The 14,213-nt window shown below is 37.2% G+C and overlaps 1 protein-coding gene across 1 annotated transcript in view; it reads left to right on the plus strand.

The window, feature by feature from the left end:
* rev3l (REV3 like, DNA directed polymerase zeta catalytic subunit) overlaps positions 1-14,213 on the plus strand; it is a 94,163-nt gene that overhangs the window by 71,892 nt on the left and 8,058 nt on the right. Inside the window, exons 21-30 of the mRNA XM_052095249.1 lie at positions 835-953; positions 1,429-1,547; positions 3,088-3,229; positions 4,824-5,068; positions 6,220-6,328; positions 8,718-8,924; positions 9,141-9,250; positions 12,185-12,299; positions 12,417-12,554; positions 14,018-14,208. Of these exons, the coding sequence (XP_051951209.1) occupies positions 835-953; positions 1,429-1,547; positions 3,088-3,229; positions 4,824-5,068; positions 6,220-6,328; positions 8,718-8,924; positions 9,141-9,250; positions 12,185-12,299; positions 12,417-12,554; positions 14,018-14,208 (1,495 nt within the window). The remainder of the gene's footprint in view (positions 1-834; positions 954-1,428; positions 1,548-3,087; positions 3,230-4,823; positions 5,069-6,219; positions 6,329-8,717; positions 8,925-9,140; positions 9,251-12,184; positions 12,300-12,416; positions 12,555-14,017; positions 14,209-14,213) is intronic.

Genomic DNA, 14,213 nt, shown 5'->3' on the forward strand with positions numbered 1-14,213 from the left:
CGGGCTTTGTGCGTACAGTACATCACTGTCAAGACTGCAGCATACGAGCGATGTTTAAACTGACGTTGCATTTATTACAGTTGAAATGATAAAGTCTGTCATTGAAAACGCAAGAACTGAAAGCACACAGTAAGACTTAAACATTTGAGGTAAAATTTTAGCTAGAGCAGGCTAGAACTTCCGCCAAATGTGTGCCTTATTCCACATAGGTTAATCCCATTTCTCAACATGTACACAGATCAGCCACAACATTAAAACCACCTGCATAATATTGTGGAGGTTACCCTCGTGCTGCCAAAACAGCACCAACCCGTATCTCAGAACAGCATCCTGAGATGACCGGTTATCTGAGTTACTGTAGACTTGGTCAGTTCGAACCAGTCTGGCCATTCTCTGTTGATCTCTCTCATCAACAAGGCGTTTCCAGTCCACAGAACTGCCGCTCACTGGATGTTTTTTGTTTTGGCACCATTCTGAGTAAATTCTATAGACTGTTGCGTGTGAAAATCCCAGGAGATCAGCAGTTACAGAAATACTCAAACTAGCCTGTCTGGTACCAACAATCATCCATGCGATTATCTAATCAGCCAATCGTTTGGCTGCAGGGCATAAAGCATGCATATATGGGTCAGGAGCTACATTTAATGTTCACATCAACCATCAGAATGGGGAAAAATCTTGTTGATGAGAGAGGTCAACAGATAACCCCTCTCTACATTTGTGGTGAGAAGAATGCTATTCTGAGATGCGAGTTGGCGCTGTTTTGGCGACACAGTATTAGGCTGGTGATTTTAATGTTGTGGCTGATCAGTGTATTGATGTCCTTTTTAACAGGAGATGCAAAGGAGAATCGCTTTGCAGCAGAAAAAGACGAGTATGGTGCAGACACCATGACGGAAATCCATATTGTTGGACGCATTGTCCTCAACCTATGGAGGGTTATGAAAACTGAGGTACTCTTGATATTCATTCTCCCAGAATGCATTAGTTAATTGTAATATGCCCTTTATGAAGCCATATGTTTACATGGTCATTTTAATGAATTAAATGAAATGTCACTACCGTGTCTAAACCCATAGCTAGATATGCTTAAAATGTAATATTATGGAATATATTACATGTTAGACGACCAATTAAAAGACTAAATGTTTCGTGACCTAAAAATATACATGTAAAATATTTAAATATATATATTTTTATATGACGGCATCAACTTGACTTCATGAGATTAAACTAATATAAGTAATTTTAAGGACCATAGCAGGTCGAAATAGTTCCTTAGGGTAACGTTTTTGCCTCCACATTTAAAATATCTGTCGCATTTGTCACTTTTAGTGGTATTTTTTTATTTTATTTTTTTGCCTTGAGCCTTGGTTAATATCAGGTTCAGATTATTTGTTGAACTGAAAGTTTCTTGTATGTTTTCAGGCTGCATTGAATAACTATTCTTTTGAGAATGTGGCTTTCCATCTCCTGCACCAGCGCTTTCCTCTCTACAGCCATCGCACACTCTCGGACTGGTTTGACCACAACACACACCTGCACAGGTGAGAAATTATCCCTCAATAGTCACCTGCCAACCAATGATTGGCCTTGTAGAGCAGTTCCAGTGAAATTATTTATTCCATTAACTAAGGCTATGTTCATTGAATACTAGCATACTGCTTACTGCATACTATGCAGTATATACTGCCTGCAATTTTTTAACAGGCAGACAGCAATGTTTTTGTTTGAAAGCAGCAGCTTCCTTCATGGTGTCCTGCCATGGACACCATGCCTGTTTAATGTTTTCCGTATAGTAGACTCATGAACAGAGATGTTAACCAGTTCCAATGATTCCTTCAAGTCTTTAGCTGTCACTCTAAGGTTTTTTTTTTAACCTCATTGAGGATTCTGCAGTGTGACCTTTAGGTCATCTTTGCTGGATGGCCACTTCTAGGGAGAGTATGTACAGCACTAAATCATCTCAATTTATAGACAATTTGTCTAACTGTGGACAGATGAATATCTAAGCTTTTCAAGATAACTTTTTAACACTTTCCAGCTTTATGCAAAGCACAAATTCCTGATTGTAGATCTTCTGAGATCTCTTTTTGTGAGGCATTGTCCATGTCAGAAGATGCTTTTTGTAAATGGCAAACTCAAAGTTTGAATGCTTTTTATAAGTCAAAGTAGATTTAACCCACACCTACAATCTCGTTTCATTAATTGGATGCCAGGTTTGCCAACTTCTGACTCCAATTAGCTTTTGTTGATATCATTATCCTAGGAAATCACATACTTTTTCCAACCTACACTGTGAATGTTTGAATGATGTATTCAATATATACATGAACAAATACTATAATTTGTGGTTATGAGTTCAAACAGATTGTGTTTAATTCATTATTGTAACTTGGATGAAGTACAAACTGGATTTTAAGACAAATTTATGCATAAATGCAGGTAATTACAAAGGGTTCACATGCTTTTTCTTGCCGCTGTATAAACACTTTTGAAGAAAGTTTTAACAAAGCCAACTTTGAATCAGTTTTAGAGTTCTTATCGAAAATAATTTTTCGATAAGAACTCTAAATTTGTCAAAACTCTAAATTGTCAATTTGTTGGTAATGATTTTTTAATCGCTCTACCATTTAATATATTTTACTTGTTTTTCGCCAAGAAAATACCTTGGAAGCTGGCATAACGTAAAATCACTAAATAACAAACTCATTTGCCACTGTATAATGTATTTTAAGGAATCGAGATATGGATTGTTTGACTACATTTACAAGTAGTCATTTGTACTGAATTACATTTTGAAAGTAACCCTCTCATCTCTGATAATGATAAATGTTTCAAACAATAGGATGATTCATAGTTGTCGCATGACCTCATCATGTTGCATGTCTTATTCAGAGAGTGTTGTCTAGTTATCATTTTGCAAATAGGGTATTTTTCTTTATTAATCCAAATTGTCATCAGTGTGTGCTGCACATTTGTACATTTTGGCAAATGCAGTATGTCATATGTCCTCATGATCATCCGCTAACTATTGTAATTTGTCTGTTGTAATGATGTGTTGGTGTGTGCTGTTGTTTGTATCAGGTGGAAGGTGGTGGATCACTATGTTAGCCGTGTGTGTGGGATAATGCAGTTGCTCCACCAGCAGGATGTTATTGGCCGAACAAGTGAGCTGGCACGTGTGTTTGGGATCCAGTTCTACCATGTGCTCACCAGGGGGTCACAGGTCAGCATCCATCTGAATTAGACATCCAAACCCATAAGAGTACATGCTCCTTTAGCTCTGCCTGATAGTCTATTTTGTGTTATTTTAACAGCAAGTACCAAATCTCAAGTATATTAGTTTGTCATGGTTACACTTTAAAAACATTTATACTGGTGCTATAGGACTGCCTCATGGACTTCCATTGTAAGTGCATTACCGTAAAAACTGAGGCAAGTCAGCATTTATTTTTCTGTGGTTATCACCATGTCAGTCGATAGAGCTTAAATTTGGCGCTGGGAACTATTAAAAAAAAAAAAAAAAAATACAGAATTATTATTTTTATTATTATAATGTTAACAATTATTGAATTGTGCATTCTTGCATTTTGCAGACCGGAACACTGTACTACAATACTAGACAGTTACTAGGACTCACTAACTGAGTTAAATGCTCAGAGTGGTTCTTCAATTATTTACTGAATTCCACGTCATTACTTTAGTCTTGTTCAACTCTTGTGTACGTAACACTTGTGACACGTAAGACCCATTTCAGTGTAATTACTGACTAGTTCATATAACAAAGTGTGGTTAAAGATACTTAATCAAAAGTCATAATAAATAGTACTTAAAATAAAATGCATTTAAATATGTTACCAAAAGCTTGATTTGTTTTTAAGTATATTTATTAAGAATATAGCATGGACCAATTATTCTGAGGAGGAGGAGGGGAGCTCTTTCAAGTACTAACAGAATAATTAATAGAATCGTTAAGGAGCCTTTTAGTGTAGTTGAATCATATCCAAATGATTCTCATACATAGTTCACCTTAAAATGAAAAAATTATCTCATTTACTCACCCTCATATCATCCCAGATGTGTATGACTTTCTTTCTTCTGCAAGAATACAAATTAAGATTTTTAGAAGAATATTTCAGCTCTGTAAGTCCTCACAATGCAAGTGAATTGTTGCCAGAACTTTGAAGCTGCTAAAAAGCACATACATGCAGCATAAAAGTAATCCATACGACTCTAGTGGTTAAATTAATGTCTACTGAAGTGATATGATAGGTGTGGGTGATAAACAGATCAATATTAGACTATAAATTCTTCTCCCTGCCCAGTAGGGGGTGTATGCATGAAGAATGTGAATCACCAAAAACACAAGAACAAGAATGTAAAAGTGAAAGTTAAAGTGGAGATTGACTGAGCAGGGAGGAGAATTTATTGTGGAAAAAAATAACTTCAATATTGATCTGTTTTCTCACCCACACTTGTCATATCTCTTCTGAAGACATTTATTTAACCAATGGAGTCGTATGGATTACTTTTATGCTGATTTATGTGATTTTTGGAGCTTCAAAATTTTGGCACGATTGTCTTGCATTGTATGGACAACAAAAGAGCTGAGAAATTCTTAAAATCTTAATTTGTGTTTTGCTGAAGAAAGAAAGTTATACACATGCAAGAATGGCATAAGGGTGAGTAAATTATATTCCTTTAAATTCCTTAAATATGCAAATGTCCTATTTAGGTCACTGATGACTAGATCTGTAAATATTTTGTTGAAGCTCGATCCAGTTTTGTGTTGTTGGTTAATCTCTCTCCTCCGCTTGCAGTATCGTGTGGAGTCAATGATGTTAAGGATTGCAAAGCCAATGAATTACATTTCAGTGACGCCAAGCACACAACAGCGTGCCCAGCAGAGAGCCCCACAGTGCATTCCACTCGTCTTGGAGCCAGAGTCACGTTTCTATAGTAACTCAGTCATTGTGTTAGATTTCCAGTCCTTATACCCGTCTATCATCATCGCCTACAATTACTGTTTCTCCACCTGCCTCGGACACGTTGAGAATCTTGGAACGTAAGCATACTTAGTAAAACTTGCGTGATGTGTGTAATCTTTTCTATGTTAGTTCTCCCAGCATAACAGGCAGAGTTAGCTATAAGTAGGCCATTTGTAGATTGATTTCACCAAGTGTACTAATGTGTTTTTTATGAGTGGTGAGAGTTTGGCACTATCTGTTTGTACAATCATTGGAAGACGGGGGAGGGGGGTTGGTGTATATGTCGTGAATCTGTTTAAAACAAGAATTATTTTTGCAGTTTGATTTTGGTAACTTTATTGCATTTTTTTTGTCTTATCTGTTTAGCAGTTTAGTTGTATTAAAGGGATAGTTCACCCCAAAATGAAAATTCGAACACAAACAAAGCTCGGGGGTATGGGTAGCTCAGCGAGTATTGACGCTGACTACCACCCCTGGAGTCGTGAGTTCGAATCCAGTGGGTTCTGAGTGACTCCAGCAAGGTCTCCCAAGCAACCAAATTGGCCCGGTTGCTAGGGAGGGTAGAGTTGCATGGGGTAACCTCCTCGTGGTCACGATTAGGGGTTCTCTCTCTCAATGGGGCGTGTGGTAAGTTGTGCGTGGATTGCGGAGATTAGCATGAGCCTCCCGTGCTGTGAGTCTCTGCGTTATCATGCACAACGAATTCAAAATTGGGGAGGAAAAAAAAAAGAATATCTCTGCTCTGTAGGTGTCCATACAATGAATGGTGACCAAAACACTGAAGTTCCTTAAAGCATATAAAAGCAGCATAAAGTAATCTTTGACTCTTAAATCCATATTTTAGAAGCGACATCATAGGTGTGATGACGCCAAAATCAAAAGAAGATGAATCTGAAGAGTGAAAATTTATAGTTAAAAAGGACTTAAATATTCATCTTTTTCTCACCCACAACTATCATATTAATTCTGAAGACATGGATTAAACCACTGAAGCATTATGGATTACTTTTATGCTGCCTCTATATGCTTTTTGAGCTTCAAAGTTCTGGCCACCATTCACTTGCCTGTTTGGAGCTACAGAGCTCTTCTAAAAATTGTAATTTGTGTTCTGCAGAAGAAAGATTCATATAGATATGGGATGTCATGAGGGTGAGTAAACAATAAGAGAATTTTCATTTTTGGGGTGAACTATCCCTTTAATTGTTTCCTTTGTCTCTCTGTCTCTCAGGTCTGATGAGTTCCGGTTTGGTTGTGCATCACTCAGAGTTCCTCCTGACCTCGTGCACCAGCTCAGAAATGACATCACTATTTCTCCAAATGGCATCGCATTTGTTAAGGTAGTTTTAACTTGATTCCTCGGATACTGAATCTTTCAAAAATGTGGACCATACTGAAATACTCTGATTGTATTTCCTTTTAAGAAACGTTGAAATTGAACATTAAGGCAAATAGTCTTGATTTCCTGATGTATAAAACCGCAATAAGAGTCATTCTTATTGTTTTGGATGTGTTGCTCAAATAAAGAATATACCATGCAGTTGATCCACTCAGATTAAGTATATTAATATAAATGCTATTAATTGCAATTACAATAAATTTCAAGCAATTTCACAATTATAATTTTTGTTATATATGTGGATTCCTAGTATATTCCAGCCCTAGTATATATGTGGATTCATATAAACCGATCAGCCACAACATTAAAACCACCTGCCTAATATTGTGTAGGTCCCCCTCGTGCTGCCAAAACAGCGCCAACCCGCATTATTAGGACCTACACAATATTAGGCAGTTGGTTTTAATTTTTGGGCTGAGCGGTGTATATGTATTACAGTATCCTAAAAGTACTAGAACACATTTTTGGAAACTGAACAATAATTGTTAAATTCAATATGATTCCCATGGTTACACTGCTGTTATGCCCTTACATCTAATTTAAGTTAGATAACGTATATGACTAGAGGCTAAAATTACAGTGATTTTGCAACTGTTAAAGGTGCACTCAGTTACTTTTGTCTTTGTGTCATCTTGGGCTTGCACTGACAGCAGCTTGAATGCAGCATCATTTAAAATCAATAGTTTTCAGTTTCAGATGCCATTGTAGAAATTTATTATTTACAGTCAGGCATGATTAAACAATGAGTGAAAGTGTCAAATAACAAGACGGTTACTGAGATTAAGCGAGTAGAATTCGGCTGGTCATGTGACTCTAACATGGCCGCCCCCATGTGTGGACCCTCTCCATGTAGAATAAAACAGCTTTTATAAGGTTACTGATGTAACTGGAGTCTTTATTTGAATGTGAGTGCTCATGATTTCCCACATATTATAAAATGACAATTCATGAATTTAGGAGTTATACGTTTTTAATGAGGAAAAAATTACTGAATGCACCTTTTATGGGGTGTTCTTGGGTACAACACAAGGTGGGAAATTCACTGTAAACAAGCCTCTTTGGGCTGTAATAAAATAGTATCAGCTGTTTACATTTGCCAAGCATCACAACAATCAAAGATGTATCACTGAACAACTTGCTGCATTAATGTAGAATTAAACAGAATTTCTGGCAGTCACGCGTGTGTGCGCGCGTGTGTGTGCGCGCGTGTGTGTATACAAGTCATTTTCCAGCTGCTTTGAATGTGGCTTATGCATATTTTAGAGATAGACATGTCTGTTTTATAATAAACTTTTGATTATGTAATAAATTATAAGATAATAAGCACTGAGGCTTTGTGACAACAGCATTATGAAAAGACTTAGTCGCACTTATGCCGTCTCAAACTGATATGACCTGATTTATTTGTTTTTGTCCATACAATGTAAGTCAATGGGGTCAAAAACCTTCAAGTTCCGAAAAGGACATAAAGGCAGCATAAAAGTAATACATACAACTTGAGTGGTTTTATACATGTTTTATGAGAAACAGACAAAAATGTAATTCCTTATTCCCTATAAGTCTTGATATCAGCAGTCTCCTTATTGGGTTCATAAGAATAGCTCATTCCCACACTTCCACGCACTTATGGAAAGGGTGCTGGACTCGTGTGCAGGGCGCTTATACCAGACACAGTGAAAATGCAGAAGAGTTAAATTGATAGTCACGGGTTGAGGTTTTCTTGAGATTTATTACCTGGCAACCTTGCAATAGGGACTTAAATTTTGGTCTGTTTTTCACCCAATGCAATCGTATCGCTTCAGAAGACACGGAATAAACCACTCGAGAATTTTATGCTGCCTTTATGTCCTTTTTGGAGCTTGGAAGGTTTGGACCCCATTGACTTACATTGGACAAAAACGCATCATACATCCTTCAAAATATCTTTGTGTTCCGCAGAAGAAAGTTCTATGAGTTTAAGATGGCATGATGGTGATTAAACGATGAGAGAATTTTCATTTTTAGGTGAACTAGCCTTTAAATAAATAGTTACTTGAACAGAAATGTATTAATATGAATAATGAATTCATACAGTATAAACTAATAAGCAATTCTACTGCCAAGCAATATACTTTTGTTCATTAGCCTACCTGCTAATCACTGCCAAACAATATAGCAACTAGGTGCATTCATTCAATATGTGCAGTCACAGTTGCATAATAAACAGCTTATAAGTTGGCTCATCCAATCAGATTTTACAGCTGGAAATGTTTTGTAGTAATAGTTCACATCTCCTTTACATGGTTTAATGCTCGATTCCCAATCACAGTTGTTTACTTGTGTTTATGCAGTCGACAGTGCGAAAGGGTGTCCTTCCTAGTATGCTGGAGGAGATTTTGAAGACGAGGATCATGGTGAAGCAGTCCATGAAGGCGTACAAGAATGACAAAGCCCTGTTCCGCCTGCTGGACGCTAGACAGCTTGGCCTCAAACTCATTGCTAACGTCACCTACGGTTACACTGCTGCCAGCTTCTCAGGACGTATGCCCAGCGTCGAGGTACACAACACGTTTTAAATTGTAGTAACATTGAAATATTTGGTAGCCGTTTTTTCCGAATGACTTGTGTGCATTTAATATATACATTTTACAGTATGTTTGTGTTCCCTAGGAATCAAACCAATGACCTTTGCTAGCCCCATGCGCTACCGTTGGAGCTACAGGAACAATATAAATAATTGTAATAAATATTCTGTCTTTCTCCTCACACTCCAGTTGGGTGACAGCGTTGTGCATAAGGCCCGAGAGACTCTGGAGAGAGCCATTAAGATGGTGAATGACACAAAGAAGTGGGGAGCACGCGTGGTGTACGGAGACACAGACAGGTAGAGAATGTCATCAGGGCAGAGGTCTAGTCTGGATACGGTGTAAAGTCAGATTAATGAACTACCCAGTCTGCAAATTTCCTTTTGGCACAACTTTGGCCCAAATAAACAGCTGAAATGTGGCCCAGCTCAGAAAGTGAATGACGGACCAAATCTGGTAGACATTTTTTGTCAGAACTGAACCAGTTGAAAGCCAAATCAGTCAAGCTTGTGTGGTCATACAAGGATCATACAAGAAATTCTTCTAAAAATCTTAATTTGAGTTCAGCAGATGAAAGAAAGTTACACACATCTGGGGTGGCATGAGGGTGAGTAAATATGAGAATTTAAATTTTGGGTTGAACTATCCCTTTAAGGGTTCTTGTCAGATCTGGATGAATTTGTCAATAAGAGAGATTTGGAAACATTTCTAGTAATTATTACAGTGAAAAGCTGAAAATGTCCCACAGGGACATTATATATAATGCTGAAATATAAACCAAAGCAAGATCATGCTTTTTTTAATGCCTTCTTTTTCTATTTCATAGCTTTTAAAGTCCTGCGTGGATTCTTATTTCAGTGTAGTTACAGTTTTCAGAGTCGAAAGTATTTAGATCATTAGTTCTGTACAGCAGTACCTCCACTCTCTAAGCGCAGAGTTTGCAGCCTGTGTAGGGCACAAACCCCGGGCATGGAACACTCGCTGTGTATGAAACCTTCCCCTATCCACTATATAGTGCACTATTTCTGGTGTCTGCCAATTTGTAGGATTGTCTGAATTCTAAGTGAGCCACTCTTTCCCTACTTTTGTTCACTAATTATTACCCACAATGCACTAATTTCATGTGTACATTTGATGCACACTCGATGACGGTATATTGCCCACAATCCACCATGGGGAAGACGTACGAGCTGGGAGTTTACTGCTTCCTTCACTCCTGCAATGTTTTCTTTCATGCTGAATGTATTACATTACTTTCTGAAAAATCATTACTTGATTAAAATAACAGTGACATATAGAGACAAAACGAACAGATACATTTTAAAATGTACTCTTTATTTGATTAAATGTGTTTACTCTTTATTATTAACACACAGTATATATTAAAAATGACAAATAGAATGAAGATTTATTGTATTAATATATTATTTACTAAGAATAACATGTAAGGCCCAAGTATTTTAAAAGTTCATATGTGACGTTTCTGTGACAGCGCCAGAGAACCGACGCTTTGCGTATACGTCAGCGTCCAAATTAATTCATTTAGTTCACTTACTGCTGAGATACAGTGCACTAACTATCATTCACTATGTAGGAAATAGTGAACAAAATTGTTCACAGCCACTCTCTTCACCATATGATCGCCTTGTGCCTGCACATCTCTCACGCACGTGCACCCCGCGCACCTCGCTGTGCACACGCAGAAATGCTGTCTGTTTGCACTCCGGTTGTCAATCACACGACCAGCAGAGCCAAGGTGTTTATTTACACTTAACTTGGCTGTTTTCATGGATTTATATAGTTAATCCGCCTGAAGTGGCTGCGATAGTTTCCAGAACCCCCACGAGGGCGCGGGATAAATGCGTAAATACTGCTCATGACATGCGCGGGACAAAGTGCACTGATATATTGCTGCACTGATTTAAAAATGTACACTTAAAAACTGATGTCATAAGAGCTCAGTTACATTATCACCCCGAAAATGACATTACACAGAAATCACATTACACAGAAAAGCCCGTGTTAGGATTAGAGCCAAAACTTTCCTCAGCGTGCTGACTTAAATTGGTGCTGTGATTTTAATCTTGAAATATCAGCTTGTCCTTGTATTAAATGAAGGCACTGCATGACAAAACTATATTTTCTTTCACTGCACAGAGCGAAGAAAGTGTTTCATTTTAAAGTGTTTGATGCTGCAGCACTGATGACTTGAGTGACAGTCTGTGACAGCGTCTCAGCGTGTGAACTTCCGCTCTCGTAAAAGTCCCATTCAATAATCTCTCAATAAATTACACATTAATTAAAATGAAACCCAGTAAAGTAATGACAGGAACGCCGCCCATTGTAAAGAAGTAAAAGATTTCAAAATTTTAGATTTACTTGCGTGAGAGTAAGAAATACCCACTTTAAAACTTACTCGTAGTATTTTTTCTCCAAAAAAGTTACTCAAGTAAATGTAATAGAGTAAATTTAGTGTGTTACTACCCACATCTGCACGCTGCATATAGCCATATTATGCGCCTATTAGACTGTTATTGTAATTTATGATGACACTGATGCTACTGCAAAAATTGGTATAAAATGGTGTTAATGGTAAATACAGACTAAAGAATAATTAGAGGACATACCTTACTATGGGCAGAAGGCACACGAGTGAAGCAGCATATAAAACAAGAGTGAATTAGCATTTAATAGTATTTAAGTAAATTTGATTCCTTTTGTAAACTAATTAAACAAAACCTACCACTGACGTGGGCCAATGGCAGTAAGAAGATTTTTAGCAGCTAGTAAGAAGTTTGGCTAAAAGTTCGTCCATGCGAGCTGTTACAAACCACCAAAACCGATGCCAAAAATAATTTTTGGCCAAATTTTGTTCCAAATGACTTAACGCCCATTCGCTCTTTGATTTCGTGTGAAGTATATTGGCCTAAGTCTGCCTATCTTGGTTACATCCCCAGCTGTCTAGTGCTGTAAATCAACCTCTTGTTTTGAGAGGTCAAAGAGCAACCTCCAGAATTGTTTGCCTACTCTACATTTCAATAGCATACATCTCTAATAGAATTCGACATAATAATATCATGCATTTAGCTTCTTCAGTGCTAATATGAATACACATTCTATAGAGGAAGAATTGCTATAAAGACCAAGCGATGCAACTTGCTTTTGTAGAGCTAACATATAATAAAAATTTTCAGTATCCCTAATGCGAGGAAATCTCTCTCTCTTTTTTTTAGTATGTTTGTGTTGTTGAAGGGAGCCACCAAGGAACAGGCATTTAAGATTGGTAATGAAATTGCAGAAGCTGTGACCGCCACCAACCCTAAACCTGTCAAACTGAAGTTCGAGAAGGTAGGTAGCAATGTATTGTCCATTTTTAGTGGGCTATGTTTGAGAGTTTGTGCTCGTTTAAGAGTGAGGGTTGTTTATTGCTGTTTCCAAATGTTGTCTGTTTCTGTATTTGTGCAGGTGTACCTCCCATGTGTGTTGCAGACTAAGAAGCGTTATGTTGGATACATGTACGAAAGCTTGGATCAGAAAAACCCAGTGTTTGATGCCAAAGGCATCGAAACTGTACGTCGAGACGGCTGCCCCGCTGTTGCCAAGGTAACTAGTGTTCCAGAATCGTACATCTCTTTTGGCCCGCCCACTTGGTAATGCTACTGTGCCACCTGTCAATCACACTACAGTTACTATGGAAAACAGTTTGAGACATAAATGTTAAAAATTCTGAAGATTTTAATATTATATTTACATAATATTATTATGATAATGTTTTAGCCCTTTATTTTCTTTTTAAGTCATTTTCAAGTTCCTTTTTGGTTGAGGTTTATATCTAACAAACACATCTATACTTTTCCTATTTAATTCCTGTTCCTGTCCTCTCAAATTAATAGGAAGTACATTTTTATTCACTTACGCCTTGAGCAAAGCTTGTCTGTTTGGTTCAGATCTTATTTGCATTGATTGTGGGATTTTTAGATGTATGTTGGAGGAGGACAAGGAGGTCTATAAAGTGTGTAGCGAGCTATCAATTAGCGTTCCCATTCATCCCAATGGCAGTTGCTTAGCTGGCACATAGCTACATAAAAATGTTAAAACATGGTTACTTTTAAGCGGCTTTTAACCCATTAAGCTCTAAGGGTGTTTTTTTTAGATTTCCTGTTTCAATAGCATACCTAAAATGAAAGGCTTGTAACAAAACAAAAAACAAGGAGGGTCAAGTGTATGGTATCGCTGTAAACACAACTTTTCAAAAAATGTTAATGATATAAATTGATAAATTCTATCACAAAAAAAACTATTCTTATTTTTCAGATATATATATATATATATATATATATATATATATATATATATATATATATATATATACATACATACATACATACATACAATGTGTGTGTATTTTGGATACATTAATTCTGGATGTAAATAAGAATTTTAATTTAATTTTTTGTCATGTCAACTGTAATGGAGTAAAATTTTATTTTAATTCAACGAAGCAATCAAAAGTTATAGCATTCAAAAAACTATAGTCCAGAAGCTTAAAAGAAAGCATTTTACATATGCAAACAACATAATTTTAGTAATGAGATTTCACATAATGAATTCCATTCTGTGCCATTTGAGTCATCGAGTCTGTGTCATGTACTTTGCGCCATCTCCTGGTGGCCATATGTAACAGTCACCAATCACATGTCTCTCTGCCCAAATATGGATGATTTTTGCACTGATCTGATCCCAATCTGATTGGTTTATCGTTAAATTACACTACATCGTTTCCGATGACGTCATAAGATACAGGAAAGCGAACTTGTTTTTAACAAGTTGCCAGATATCCAGATTCTGTGTGCACATTGTGCTTCGTGTCAGTTATATAAAGATATATTTCCGATTACCTTGTGTGTTGGCTCGTTTGAAAGATAATCGAAAGATAATATATGTAGCACCTGTTTACATTAAATATGAGTGTCAAGGTCATGTACTTGGCTATTACTCGCTATGTAAGGGTGAGTAAATGTTGCCAATTTTTTTAACTATTCCTTTAATTAATTTTCTGTCATCAGATTCTGGAGCGATCTCTGAAGCAGCTGTTTGAGTCACGTGACATCAGCCAGGTGAAGCAGTACGTGCAGCGGCAGTGTGTGAAGGTGCTGGAGGCAAAAGCCAGCATGCAGGATCTCACCTTTGCCAAAGAGTACCGCGGCAGTGGATCGTACCGTCCAGGGGCCTGTGTCCCTGCTTTGGAGCTCACCAGGTGTG

Source organism: Xyrauchen texanus, chromosome 28 (assembly GCF_025860055.1).
Source record: "Xyrauchen texanus isolate HMW12.3.18 chromosome 28, RBS_HiC_50CHRs, whole genome shotgun sequence".
Lineage (NCBI taxonomy): Eukaryota > Metazoa > Chordata > Actinopteri > Cypriniformes > Catostomidae > Xyrauchen > Xyrauchen texanus.